Source organism: Ambystoma mexicanum, chromosome 3p (assembly GCF_040938575.1).
Source record: "Ambystoma mexicanum isolate Mex_15411 chromosome 3p, UKY_AmexF1_1, whole genome shotgun sequence".
NCBI lineage: Eukaryota > Metazoa > Chordata > Amphibia > Caudata > Ambystomatidae > Ambystoma > Ambystoma mexicanum.
The window spans coordinates 1,046,126,343-1,046,139,907 of NC_090925.1; the positions used below are offsets into that span (position 1 = coordinate 1,046,126,343).

At 52.3% G+C, this 13,565-nt stretch overlaps 1 protein-coding gene across 1 annotated transcript in view; it reads left to right on the forward strand.

The window, feature by feature from the left end:
• LOC138579692 (bactericidal permeability-increasing protein-like) overlaps nt 1-13,565 on the forward strand; it is a 462,445-nt gene that overhangs the window by 268,247 nt on the left and 180,633 nt on the right. Inside the window, exon 7 of the mRNA XM_069649930.1 lies at nt 4,313-4,373. Coding sequence (XP_069506031.1) covers nt 4,313-4,373 — 61 coding nt within the window. The remainder of the gene's footprint in view (nt 1-4,312; nt 4,374-13,565) is intronic.

Below are 13,565 nucleotides of genomic sequence, written 5' to 3' on the forward strand. Positions count from 1 at the left end.
TGTTTCTACGCGCTACAAGACAAGGGAGGGAAGGCAGAGGCAGGACAAGACAAATGATCTTACTAGGCCTTGTGAAAGGGAGGGGGGAAGTGAAATGGAGAGGGTAGGGGAAATTAGGCAGCAATGCTATGAGTAATTGCAACGAGGGCAGTGCAGCTCTGGCTAGTGCAAGGAGAACAAGGGACTGGAGGGTTACAGTTACAGCCCCTTTATGCTTTATAGGCTCACAGGTAGTGCAAGGGTGACTGATCAAGAAAGAGCCTGGTATCCAGTGCAACTCTAAGGTTAGCCAACCAACCAGTCAGTACAGCAGACAGGTAGATCAGGTAGGTCAGGAGGGGAGGGAGAGAGAGAAAGCAGAGGAGAAGAGCAAGGTTTTGAGCTGCTTCTGGAACTTCAGGTGGTCCAGCTCAAGTTTGAGAGGAGCAGGGGGGCCAGTCCAGAGGGAGGCACCTGTAGAGGACAGAGGTCTACCCCCACTCTCTACCTAGAGAAGCGTCAAACCCTTAGAGAGTTGGAGGTAGCTGAGTGAAGGGCACCAGAAGGAAGGTATTTGAAAATAGAAGAGAGCGTTGGTTGTAGTCCAATCCCAGGTCCCAGAAAGCCTTGTGAACAATGCAAATGGTCTTGAACTTGATCCTTGCAGCCACTGGGAGCCAGGGCAGAGATTACAGGGCTGGATCGATATGATCCCTGGGCTTGAGGCCAAGGATAGACAGATAATACACACGGACAGAACTACTCTTCATTTCTATCCTGAAGAAGGCCACCACAGTAGCGTGCTCAAAAAACTGCCACTGTTGGCTGAAACACTACAGTGTCGATGATCTGTGACACAACCGCTTGACCCTCCATTTCTGTTTATGTATATTGTTGTGTGTACTGTCTTTTAAAAAAAAAACATGGACCAATAGTAGCCCTGGGTAGCACTTACTCGTATTCAGATTTATTTGTCTAGTTGTTGTATCAGAGAATGTGCACCAATAGGGGAATTCTACCTTAATAATCAAGAGACTGGTACCCATATGCACCCCCCATTGTTAGAACACCAAACCTGTCCATTTTACTGTCTTGCTTGTCTAAAAAATGCAAATATTTAACATTTTGCTGAAAAATTGTTTTGAGATTTAATACATTTATCCAAAACATTAATGCTTTGCCATCCAAAAGACCATACAAAACAGAGCATGCAAACAAAATACGGTACCCACCTACCTCTACGAAGAACGCCCGAACAAACTCCAAAGCTTCCCAGAAATATCAGTGGAGACTTTCGTCAAACTGGTAAACCAAAGCAACAAAACAGGCTCTCTTGCGGTTACCTTCCCCCCCAGACCTATAGAAATCAATCCTATCACAAGGAACACCCATGGAATATTTTAGGACTCCGCTCAACCTCTCAATCTCAATAGGGCGAGTGCCACAATCCTTGAAATCAGCATACTTCAGGCCCTTGCTCAAAGATACAGCAGAAAATGTAGAGGACCTCTCCAATTAGACCTATCTCCAACATCCCATATCCAGCTAAATTGCTTGAAACTTACATATATAGAACAACCCAATCATTCGTAGAAGAGCACCACCTACTAGACCCGGCACAAGTAGGCTTCAGACCAATGAGAGGAACGGAATTAGCACTCGTCTCAATATGGGACAACATTAAAACAAACACAGACTCAGGCAACAGTACTGCTTTAATACTTTTAGACCTCTCAGCGGCATTCAACACAGTTAACCACAACATCCGCATCAAGAGATTGGAAGAACTCGGAATCACCGACCACGCACTATTATGGACCAAATACGTTTTAACAAACAAAACAGAAACCATATGGATGAAACCTTTCAAATCCAACCCTAGAAAATCGTCATGCGGAGTACCGCAAGGATCATCCTTCTCCCCGCTAATTTTCAACATCCACCTGTCTCAACTGGTCAAGATCATCAAAAGACACAGACTCACCTGCTACAACTATGCTGATGATACACAAATAATCTACACAATACAAGACACTCAAGAAGAAAATATAACATTAAAGAACTGCTGTACTCGAACTACCTTAAACTCAACCCCGGCAAAACAGAAATATTGATAATCACAAAAAACAGAGGTGACAACCATTACATCCCTTGGCCAAGGGATCTCGGTACAACCCCAGCCCCATCGTAGAAAAAACCTCAGAGTACTGATGGACAACAAACTTACTCTAGAAGCACAAGTAAACGTTGTAATCAAGAAATGCTTCTTTCTCCTGCAAGCAGTAAAAAGGATCCTACCTTTCCTGTCTTTCACCAACAAAACACTTACCATCATCACTCTCATCATGTCCAGAGTAGACTACGACAGAAGCCCATATTTCGGCATGCCTGAACAACTTCAAAAAAAATACAGTGCATACAAAATGCAGCGGCCAGATTGCTCTTCAAACTACCCCGAAGAGAACACATCACTCCAGCACTGAAAACACTACATTGGCTACCAATAAAACAGTGAATCATGTCCAAATCCATATGCATCACGCACAGAGCAATCCATAACCAAGGTGCAGAGTTCTGGAGAGACAAATTAAACCTACATCACTCAATAAGGACGCTCAGTAGAAGCAGCCACATCCGATTGGACCTAAACCCTACAATAAAAGAAAATTTGGAGGATCTTCTTTCTCTCACCTCGCACCAAAAACCTGGAACGATTTACCAAAGAACATACGTAACAAAAGAAACCACCTATTATTCAGAAAACTCCTCAACTCTTGGCTCTTCACCTCATAACTAGAAGAACACCTATGGAGGTTACATACAGCTGAAACAAGGATGAATGAATAAACCAACCCTGGATGCCTGGCCGGGCCATCGTCCATAAACAGAATCTAAGGAAGCCAATCCACGACACACCAACTTACCAAATGATAGATAGATATTGTAGGACGATACCCTGGACTAAACACAGCGAGAGCGGGATGGAAGGACAAAGACGACTTATCAATAGAACCTTGGCCTTCATATTACACATAAGCACCAAGAGACCAGCGACAGAAATAGATAGCGAGGGAGTAGGCGACTGCTAATCTACAGCACCAATATCGGAGGGGGGGGGGGCAGACACACCCCGTCCCATTACAATAAGTTCAAACAGAATACAGCTGGGAATGCGCCACAAATTAATTCATAACAATTAGATGGACTAGTAAGGATTCTGCCTACCTACAGGACAAATGGATACAAAGAACAAGATCTGCAAGAACTAGGATATATAACCCACTAACCCTATGCTCAAATCTCTGCATACTTAACTCACCTGAAAAAATCCACACAACCATCTTCTCGCTCAGAAAACCATACGCACTTCACCACACCGCAACAACGAACAAACAGCACATAAACTGCACCAACAGCACATGAGGTCTTGCATCGGTCCGGCATTCACACCTAAGCTCAGCGCACAGTGAAAACGGAACTGAAGCCCCCAACAGCACACCACTTCTCTCACTTTCCTACTCCCTCTTCACCCGGCTAACTGACCCCACCTTCTTTTTGCAGATCCGCCTGAGCACCTGGGGACCAATTTCATTGGTGACAGTGTGCGATTTAAATACCTTTAAGATTAACATTAACATTCTGGAACTGTTCTTTATTAAGTTAAAGCACTCTTCTCCACTTTACCATCGGATATCAGTTACAGCTACATTGAAATCTATTTCAACTCAATTGACTGTCAACCAGCATGGCTGCAACCCTTGAAAAATGTGTTGCACATTGCTCCTTTCCTTTCTACTCTGTCCCCCTCCGGAGTCACAGTTGCACTACTTTTTTGGTAGACTTCTATCACTGGCTCATAGGGGTGTAATCTGCCCAAGATGTACACGTTTATCAATGTTTATTGTTCATCTAATCTAGCACTGTTCAATGAAATACCTAGTTAAATATTCATATTTCTAGTATTCCTCCCTGGGCATGCTTCGATCTGGAAACATGTTGGTGGCATGTGCTAGGGTTATTTTACCAAAGAAAAGAAAACATCAGAAAGTATATTTGATCTAAAAAGTGAAATTTAAACCTGTAAATGAATAGGGCAAAAGTGTAGTGGAGAAAAGCATATGTTTTTGTTTGTTAAGAATGCACACACTGCTCTGATTAAGAGCAGCCCTAAATGTGATGATTCGGACGAGGGAGCCTTCATCTTGGCAAATGCGTCGCAATGGCCTTCTTTAATGAAATATGACTGTACAAAGTAGTTTTACCAATCTTGAAAGATGTATTTGCTGAAGCTGTATTACCTACTGCTGACGTTACATATGTATGTATTTTATAGTTGTGCCACAGAGTCGAAGAAGAGATCGCAGAACTTCAGAGGGTACTGAAGACTTTCAGAGGTGAGCTTATTGCAAGATCGGTTCTGATGTATGACTCTCGGAGTGTGGAATGATTATGCCTACCTAATTAAATGTCAGTGTTTCAAGTATGGCCCTGATCCAAGATTTACCTGAAAAGCCAATTAATTGGAAATGGCACAGTCTGCTTGAATAGCATATCTTCCTTTTAGTCAAACAACATTTTAATGTTGTCCTCCTAACCCCACAGAAAAAAAAGGAAATGACACATTGACTTTGTAAAGTAAACATGACATGAAGGAGTAATTAGTAGAGTTAAATGAAAGTTGCCTCTATATGACCAGATTATGGTGTTACAGTGTTTGGAGAGGCTTAGCTTCACCTCACTGATGACGCAGAAGGATGAAACATGTGAATGGTACTGTACTGCAGAGGAGCATTGCTTTGCATTTTGATGTGTATAGGAACAGACTGAAAAGCAAATTGTTACTTCTTGCCTGGGAATTACCAATTTGGCACTCTAAACACTTCCCATGCCCTGTAGCAGTGTACTCTGTAACTCTTTTTGCAACTCCCATTTTGAAGAATGTTGCTATCATTGGTACATGTTCTTCTGGTTCTCTCTTGGGAACCAGGTGGCTTAATTAGAAACTTTGGAAATTAATTTCTCATATTTATTTGTACTACCGAGCCATTCTATTACAGACCCAGTTGTCCCAACACTCCATGGGGGGAAGTATGACCACAATGTACTTGATGCTTAGGCACTGTCTCCACTCTAGGCTTTGTTCACATCAAAATATGTCCTTCACAACCATTGTACTTATCTATCATCAAGAACACAAACCGTTATTCTACATTTCAGTCCAAGCTCATGAGAATTCAGGATTCTGTAGAACACCACGGAAGCTGCTGACTACACAAGCCATCTGAAGCAGTCAGCACACCGCCCCTTTATATTAACGGGTGTGATGTTTTATATTGCAGGGAAAAGAGGAATGGGACAAAATAATAAACAGATCCCCACCTTGGACTTCTTAGCTACTGCGAGGACTAAAACCAGACAATCATGCAATTAATAAACGTTTACTCACTGAGCATTCCCCCAACATATCTTCCTCCCGCCTAATGTCTATTTTCCATACCTGATAACCTATGCTAAATGCCCAGAGATGATTTATTTGAAGGCTTCTCTAGAGAAGAAATTGCCACTGACTTTCCTTGTGCAGTTGATTCTTCATTATATGTATTAAATTTGCAGGATTGTAATTGCTCCATTCCTTTAGAGCCATCTCCTGTAGAATTAACCTAATATAAATAACTATTGTCTTGTAGAACTTTTACTGTAATGCTATCTTTAGCTTTTTCCTTTGAAGAAGAACAAAAATGGTGAAAAACAAAACCACTCTGCTGTTGTCTCCTCCTGACAAGCTTGCGGTCCGCAAAACACTGGAATCCTCCTAACTACGAATGCATGCCTGCTGAGCTGCTTCTGCGCAGTTCCTTTTCTCTTTCAACTCTAGCGTTGTGCAACTCAGAAAAAACAAATCAAAAGGTGAAGGCTTCCCTGCACTGGGAAACACTCACTGGAACGCGATGTGCTTTCGGGAAGCAAAGCACCAGACTGTCGGATCTGATGGTAAACACTGGCAACAAGCACACGCACGTCTGCGCATGAAATGCTCTCTTCTGACACTTTCACATCGACACTATCAGGCCGATTCATGGAAATACAGTCAAAAGTATCGCACGCCGCTGGCGCAGAGTGTTCCCGTGCGAATGTCTGCGCCAGCCGCGTGCGATAAAATCCATTTCAGCGCACATCGTATTCATGGAATAATCCTCCAAAACAAGCCGTGGCGCAGAGTATCGCAGCGACCCTGCAGCAGCGCCAGTTACGACCCCAAGAACGCCCTCGCGCAAGGAAAAGCCATCAAGATCGCAAAACCATCGCAAAGGGCTGCGCCAACCCTGTACCAGTGCGAGAAGTAACACACGCGACCTGGGGGAGCGTGTGCGTGTAATTCAGGGGTGCGCGAGAAGTTCCACACGCGATTGGCCTGGGCGCGTGTATTTCAGGGGGTCGCGGGTGGTTTCACACGCGATCGGGCCTGGGGGAGCGTGTGCGTGTATTTCATGTGTGCGCGAGAAGTTCCACACGCGATTGGGCTGCGTGCGTGTATTTCAGGGGTGCGCGGGAAGATCCACACGCGATTGGGCTGCGTGCGTGTATTTCAGGGGGTCGCGGGTGGTTTCACACGCGATCGGGCCTGGGGGAGCGTGTGCGTGTATTTCAGGTGTGCCCGAGAAGTACCACACGCGATTGGGCTGCGTGCGTGTATTTCAGGGGTGCGCGGGAAGATCCACACGTGATTGGGCTGCGTGCGTGTATTTCAGGGTGCGCAGGAAGTTCCACACGCGATTGGCCTGGGCGCGTGTATTTCAGGGGGTCGCGGGTGGTTTCACACGCGATCGGGCCTGGGGGAGCGTGTGCGTGTATTTCATGTGTGCGCGAGAAGTTCCACACGCGATTGGGCTGCGTGCGTGTATTTCAGGGGTGCGCGGGAAGATCCACACGCGATTGGGCTGCGTGCGTGTATTTCAGGGGGTCGCGGGTGGTTTCACACGCGATCGGTCCTGGGGGAGCGTGTGTGTGTATTTCAGGTGTGCGCGAGAAGTACCACACGCGATTGGGCTGCGTGCGTGTATTTCAGGGGTGCGCGGGAAGATCCACACGCGATTGGGCTGCGTGCGTGTATTTCAGGGGTGCGCGGGAAGTTCCACACGCGATTGGCCTGGGCGCGTGTATTTCAGGGGGTCGCGGGTATTTTCACACGCGATCGGGCCTGGGGGAGTGTGTGCGTGTATTTCATGTGTGCGCAAGAAGTTCCACACGCGATTGGGCTGCGTGCGTGTATTTCAGGGGTGCGCGGGAAGATCCACACGCGATTGGGATGCGTGCGTGTATTTCAGGGGGTCGCGGGTGGTTTCACACGCGATCGGGCCTGGGGGAGCGTGTGCGTGTATTTCAGGTGTGCGCGAGAAGTACCACACGCGATTGGGCTGCGTGCGTGTATTTCAGGGGTGCGCGGGAAGATCCACACGCGATTGGGCTGTGTGCGTGTATTTCAGGGGGTCGCGGGTGGTTTCACACGCGATCGGGCCTGGGGGAGCGTGTGCGTGTATTTCAGGTGTGCGCGAGAAGTACCACACGCGATTGGGCTGCGTGCGTGTATTTCAGGGGTGCGCGGGAAGATCCACACGCGATTGGGCTGCGTGCGTGTATTTCAGGGATGCGCGGGAAGTTCCACACGCGATTGGCCTGGGCGCGTGTATTTCAGGGGGTCGCGGGTGGTTTCACACGCGATCGGGCCTGGGGGAGCGTGTGCGTGTATTTCATGTGTGCGCGAGAAGTTCCACACGCGATTGGGCTGCGTGCATGTATTTCAGGGGTGCGCGGGAAGATCCACACGCGATTGGGCTGCGTGCGTGTATTTCAGGGGGTCGCGGGTGGTTTCACACGCGATCGGGCCTGGGGGAGCGTGTGCGTGTATTTCAGGTGTGCGCAAGAAGTACCACACGCGATTGGGCTGCGTGCGTGTATTTCAGGGGTGCGCGGGAAGATCCACACGCGATTGGGCTGCGTGCGTGTATTTCAGGGGGTCGCGGGTGGTTTCACACGCGATCAGGCCTGGGGGAGCGTGTGCGTGTATTTCAGGTGTGCGCGAGAAGTACCACACGCGATTGGGCTGCGTGCGTGTATTTCAGGGGTGCGCGGGAAGATCCACACGCGATTGGGCTGCGTGCGTGTATTTCAGGGGTGCGCGGGAAGATCCACACGCGATTGGCCTGGGCGCGTGTATTTCAGGGGCTCGCGGGTGGTTTCACACGCGATTGGGCTGCGTGCGTGTATTTCAGGGGTGCGCGGGAAGATCCACACGCGATTGGGCTGCGTGCGTGTATTTCAGGGGTGCGCGGGAAGATCCACACGCGATTGAGCTGCGTGCGTGTATTTCAGGGGTGCGCGGGAAGATCCACATGCGATTGGGCTGCGTGTGTGTATTTCAGGGGCTCGCGGGTGGTTCTACACGCGATCTGGCCTGGGGGAGCGTGTGCGTGTATACCAGGGGTGCGCAGAAAGTTTTACACGCGATTTCAGCAGGGTACGTGTATTGCAGGGGTGCCGGGGAGTCCTACATGTGATTTGCCAGTGTGGGTCCTCCCAGGTGTTCCCTGTACACCCTCCACGGCCCCTGCAGGCAGCCCACACCACAGGGGACTACCCTGCATCCCTGGTCATGTCCCGCAGGCAGCCCACCCAACATGGGCATGCCCCCCAGCAAAGGCACATGTCTCCTTGCACAAATAATCACCAACTCATGTCTCCCAGCACCCCCACCCCCCCAGTCACCAGGGGCAGCCTCCACCAGGCCCCCACCCATGTCTCCCAGCACCCCCACTCCCCCAGTCACCAGGGGCAGCCTCCACCAGGCCCCCACCCATGTATCCCAGCACCCCCACCCCCCCAGTCACCAGGGGCAGCCTCCACCAGGCCCCCACCCATGTCTCCCAGCACCCCCACCCCCCAGTCACCAGGGGCAGCCTCCACCAGGCCCCCACCCATGTCTACCAGCACCCCCACCCCCCCAGTCACCAGGGGCAGCCTCCACCAGGCCCCCACCCATGTCTCCCAGCACCCCCACCCCCCCAGTCACCAGGGGCAGCCTCCACCAGGCCCCCACCCATGTCTCCCAGCACCCCCACCCCCCCAGTCACCAGGGGCAGCCTCCACCAGGCCCCCACCCATGTCTCCCAGCACCCCCACCCCCCCAGTCACCAGGGGCAGCCTCCACCAGGCCCCCACCCATGTCTCCCAGCACCCCCACCCCCCCAGTCACCAGGGGCAGCCTCCACCAGGCCCCCACCCATGTCTCCCACCCCTCCCACCCCCCAGCACTGTGGGGCACCTGCCAGCAGGCCCCACCCATGTCCAATCCATGCCCCCCTGCACCTGTGTCCCAACAATCCCCAATCATGTCCGTAATGCCCATCCACCCCTGCCAAAAGGCCCAACCAACTATCACACCCACCCACATATCAAAGGCAATTACATGTTACACCCCCAATTTAAATAATGCAAATGAACACATGTCTGTCACACACAATGGCTGCAAGTGAATGACAAAACACCCAACATGACATGCCTGAAAGCAATGAGATGATACGACACATTGAAGAATGAAAAAAAATATGTATTGAACAGCAAGTAGAATGGAAATGAAATAAGAAACAACACAAAGCAAATCAAACAAAACAAGATGAATGTCCAAGAAAATAATCAGAAAAATTAGAAAAAGCCAATGAAGAACCATGAAGAAGATCACCCCGGGTCCATGATCCCAACCAAATCAAACCTAACTATGACTACTAACTAAAAACTGAACTATATACAAAAAAGTGGTGCATTGTCCAATCGCAACCAAAAAAAAATCAAAAAAACAAAGGAAACCTAACCCTAACTATACAACTATATACAAAGGCAGCGGGCTATTCGGACGGCTCACTGGTTGTTGTCATGGGCCAGGGCATCATCGAACTCCTGGTCAATGGCTTGGAGGCGGGCATGTTCCCTGGCCCAGAGGTCCCGCAGGGATAACGCAGTGTCAAGCTCAAACTCCCTGCGAAGACCCTCGAGGCACTCAGCCCGCCTCAGCGCCCTCCGCATGGAGTCCTCCGCCCTGACCATCGCGAGCCGTTCCTCCTCTGCCCGCTGCCGCTCCGCACCTATCCGCTGGCACAACCGCTCCCACACGGAAGCCACTCCCATTCCAGGGTTCTCCTGCCCTCCGGCCGATGCCTGCACCCCTGATGTTGATGGCCCCAAGCCATGATGCCTCCCACATTGAGCCTGCTGCTGCCTCCGACGCAACTGCCTGTGCCAGCACGACGGTATCCAGGCTGATGGAAACCACCGACGCCGTCGTGCACGTGCCCTGCCCGATGATGCCATCACATCCTCCATCTGCTGGGGTCCAGTTGCTGTGGTGTCCACCCCTGCTGGACCTCTGACTCCCGACTGTGGCAGGGATGGGATCCCCACCGAGCTGGCTGCATTGGTCAGAGCAGGTCCACAGGGGGCCCTGGTGGCATCTGGGCCGGAAGACGGCAAGGAGAACGACTGGCGTATAGTCTCCACAGAGGAGGAGAGGGCCGCCAGATTGGCCGACACATGCAGGAAACCCCCGAACATGGCCGATCCCAATTGGGCCACGTCGGCACGGTGCTCTTCGTGATGACGTGCGTGCTCCTCCTGGGAAGCACGCACGGCATCATGAATCACAGCCGTGCGCATCGCGACCCCAATCAGGACCTTCTCCACACGGCCAGGGGTCCCCTCGTCCGCAGGTGGAGGGGAGTCAGATGACATGGACATCCCCTCTACCTGCGGACGGGCCTGGGACGGGGCATCCCTGCTGGTGCAAGGTGGTGCACCCACAGGTTCAGGGACAGCGACATGCACAGGCCCCTCCACGGTGACCTGTGCTGCCTCCTGCCCCTGCCCCTGGACTGCACCACTTGCACCAGCAGGGATGCCCCCACCAGGCCCCATGTGCGCCTCAGTGGCGGCCTCCTCCTCCTCTGTGGAAACCACCAACCTGGATGGCTCCTCGCCGTCTACCGCCGTAGCAGGCCCCTGTGGGGGCTCACCCACCCCTTCTGCTGCAGCCATGGGGGCATCCCCGCCGCCTTGCTCCACAGCGCCGTCTCCGCCCTCTTCTTCACTAGCCGCTGCGTAGAGGGAGACATGAAACACAAGCATCAGGGTACTGTACAATGGTCCCCTAGACAGGAAGCAATAGCAGATGAGTACCACTGTCAAAGTACACTTCCATCATGTCCCTCCACAACGCATGTGTCAGTCCAGGCAAAACACACACAGTGACAGGCATGGTGCATGCCATGGACATTTCCATACATGTCCAATGGACTCTCGAATCAGACAATGTAATGGTACTCACATGCATCATGGGTCATGCCTATCACATGCACACACTTCACCTCAGTCACATCCATCTGGCCCCGTACACCCCAATCACAGTGCATACAAGGATGACTAGGCTGCATCAGTGAATCTGTAAATTGTCACGCACATGTGTCATGCATCCATGGCATTCACAAGTCATAGATACGCAGGTCAGGCACACAGACATGGATACCATATATGTACCTGGCATCAGCACCCATCCCTCACCCCCACCCATGTCCAGGAACAGAGACTGCCATGCTCTCATGTGTGCAATCTGCACAGGGCTCCCCATGTCGCATTTGGACACATGCAACAACCGTGCGGTTCACACATTACTGGTCGCACATGCATTACCATGATGTCCCTGCACACATACATGCGTACATGGCCTATGTCACACATGCAGGCAAGTATCAGGCAACCAGCACACTGCAACATGCCCTGTCTCACACAGCAATGCTTGGCCACTTACCGCTCAACTCCAGACGGGTCTCCCTCTCAAGGACCTGGGTGTGGAGCGCTGGGTGTACGCGTTCCAGGACCCCCATCTGGATGGAACTCATGCGGCCCCGGCCCCCCCTCCACGAGGCGCCGGGCCTTGATGAGGGTCCTGGACCTCAAGTCCTCCCAGGGCTTCTTGACCTTCTGGATGGTGCGGGTTGCCACCCCCTCCGCGTTGATGGCAACCACACAGTCGGCCCAGATCCTCTCCCGTCCTTCCCTGTTGGCGCGGGACGATCCGAAGAGGGCATCATACTGCCCCAGGACTTGCTCCACCAGGACACCAACTTCGGTGGCAGTGAAGCTGGTGCCCCTCTGCCCCTCTTGCCGGGGGTTGCCACTGGTGTCAGATGTTGATGTGCCCGACATGGCAACCCCAGGGGCAGGAGTGGGTGGGCAACTGGGTCCTGGGGCTGGGTTGTGGAGCGATGTTATCTGAGTCGGGAGTCTTCTGTTCCAGCAGGGGTGGACACAGCAACTGGACCCCTGCAGATGGCTGATGTGCAGGCACCAAATGGCAGGGCACGGTGGCAGCAGGCAGGCAGGCAGGCAGGCAGGCAGCAGCAGATGGCACGTGGGAGGCTGCTCGGGGCACTCGGGGGCAGTGATTCAGCCTTCTGGGCAGGAGCGTGGTCTTCCGTGTGTTTTCGCGTGGCCAGCTTGATACAGAGTGATTTGGCACGTGAAAATCCTGCACGTCAGCGTGAAATTCGAGGAAAGGGCCCTGGCGCGTAAGCGCGTCAGCACGCGTACGCGATTTCATTGGACCAAAGGCCCTTACAGCGTAAGCGCGTCTGTGCAGTTTCGCGCATGGGCGTTGCCCTGGCAGGGCTTCTCTGTACGTGCTTTTCGTGCGGTGCGTGTGTTTTCCATCCGTTGGGGTTCACTCGCTATTACTTCGCAGCGGGTGTTGGCTACGCGTTCTTCTACATGCAAGGCAGACAGTGAGTGGTACCCCGCTCCCCCCCAGGCCCGATCGCGTGTAGTAACACCCGCAGGCCCCTGAAATACACGCACCCCGCTCCCCAAGGCCCCATCGCGTGTAGAAACACCCGCAGGCCCCTGAAATACACGCACCCCGCTCCCCCAGGCCCCATCGCGTGTGTAACCACCCGCAGGCCCCTGAAATACACGCACCCCGCTCCCCCAGGCCCCATCGCGTGTGAAACCACCCGCAGGCCCCTGAAATACACGCACCCCGCTCCCCCAGGCCCCATCGCGTGTGAAACCACCCGCAGGCCCCTGAAATACACGCACCCCGCTCCCCAAGGCCCCATCGCGTGTAGAAACACCCGCAGGCCCCTGAAATACACGCACCCCGCTCCCCCAGGCCCCATCGCGTGTGATACTTCTTGCGCACCCCTGATATGCACGCACCCAGCCAAAACGCGTGTGAAACTTCTCGCGCACCCCTGATATACACGCACCCAGCCAAAACGCGTGTGAAACTTCTCGCGCACCCCTGATATACACGCACCCAGCCAAAACGCGTGTGAAACTTCTCGCGCACCCCTGATATACACGCACCCAGCCAAAACGCGTGTGAAACTTCTCGCGCACCCCTGATATATACGCACCCAGCCAAAACGCGTGTATGACTTCGCGCGCACCCCTGAAATACACGCACCCCGCTCCCCCAGGCCCCATCGTGTGTGAAACCACCCACACGCCCCTGAAATACACGCACCCCGCTCCCCAAGGCCCCA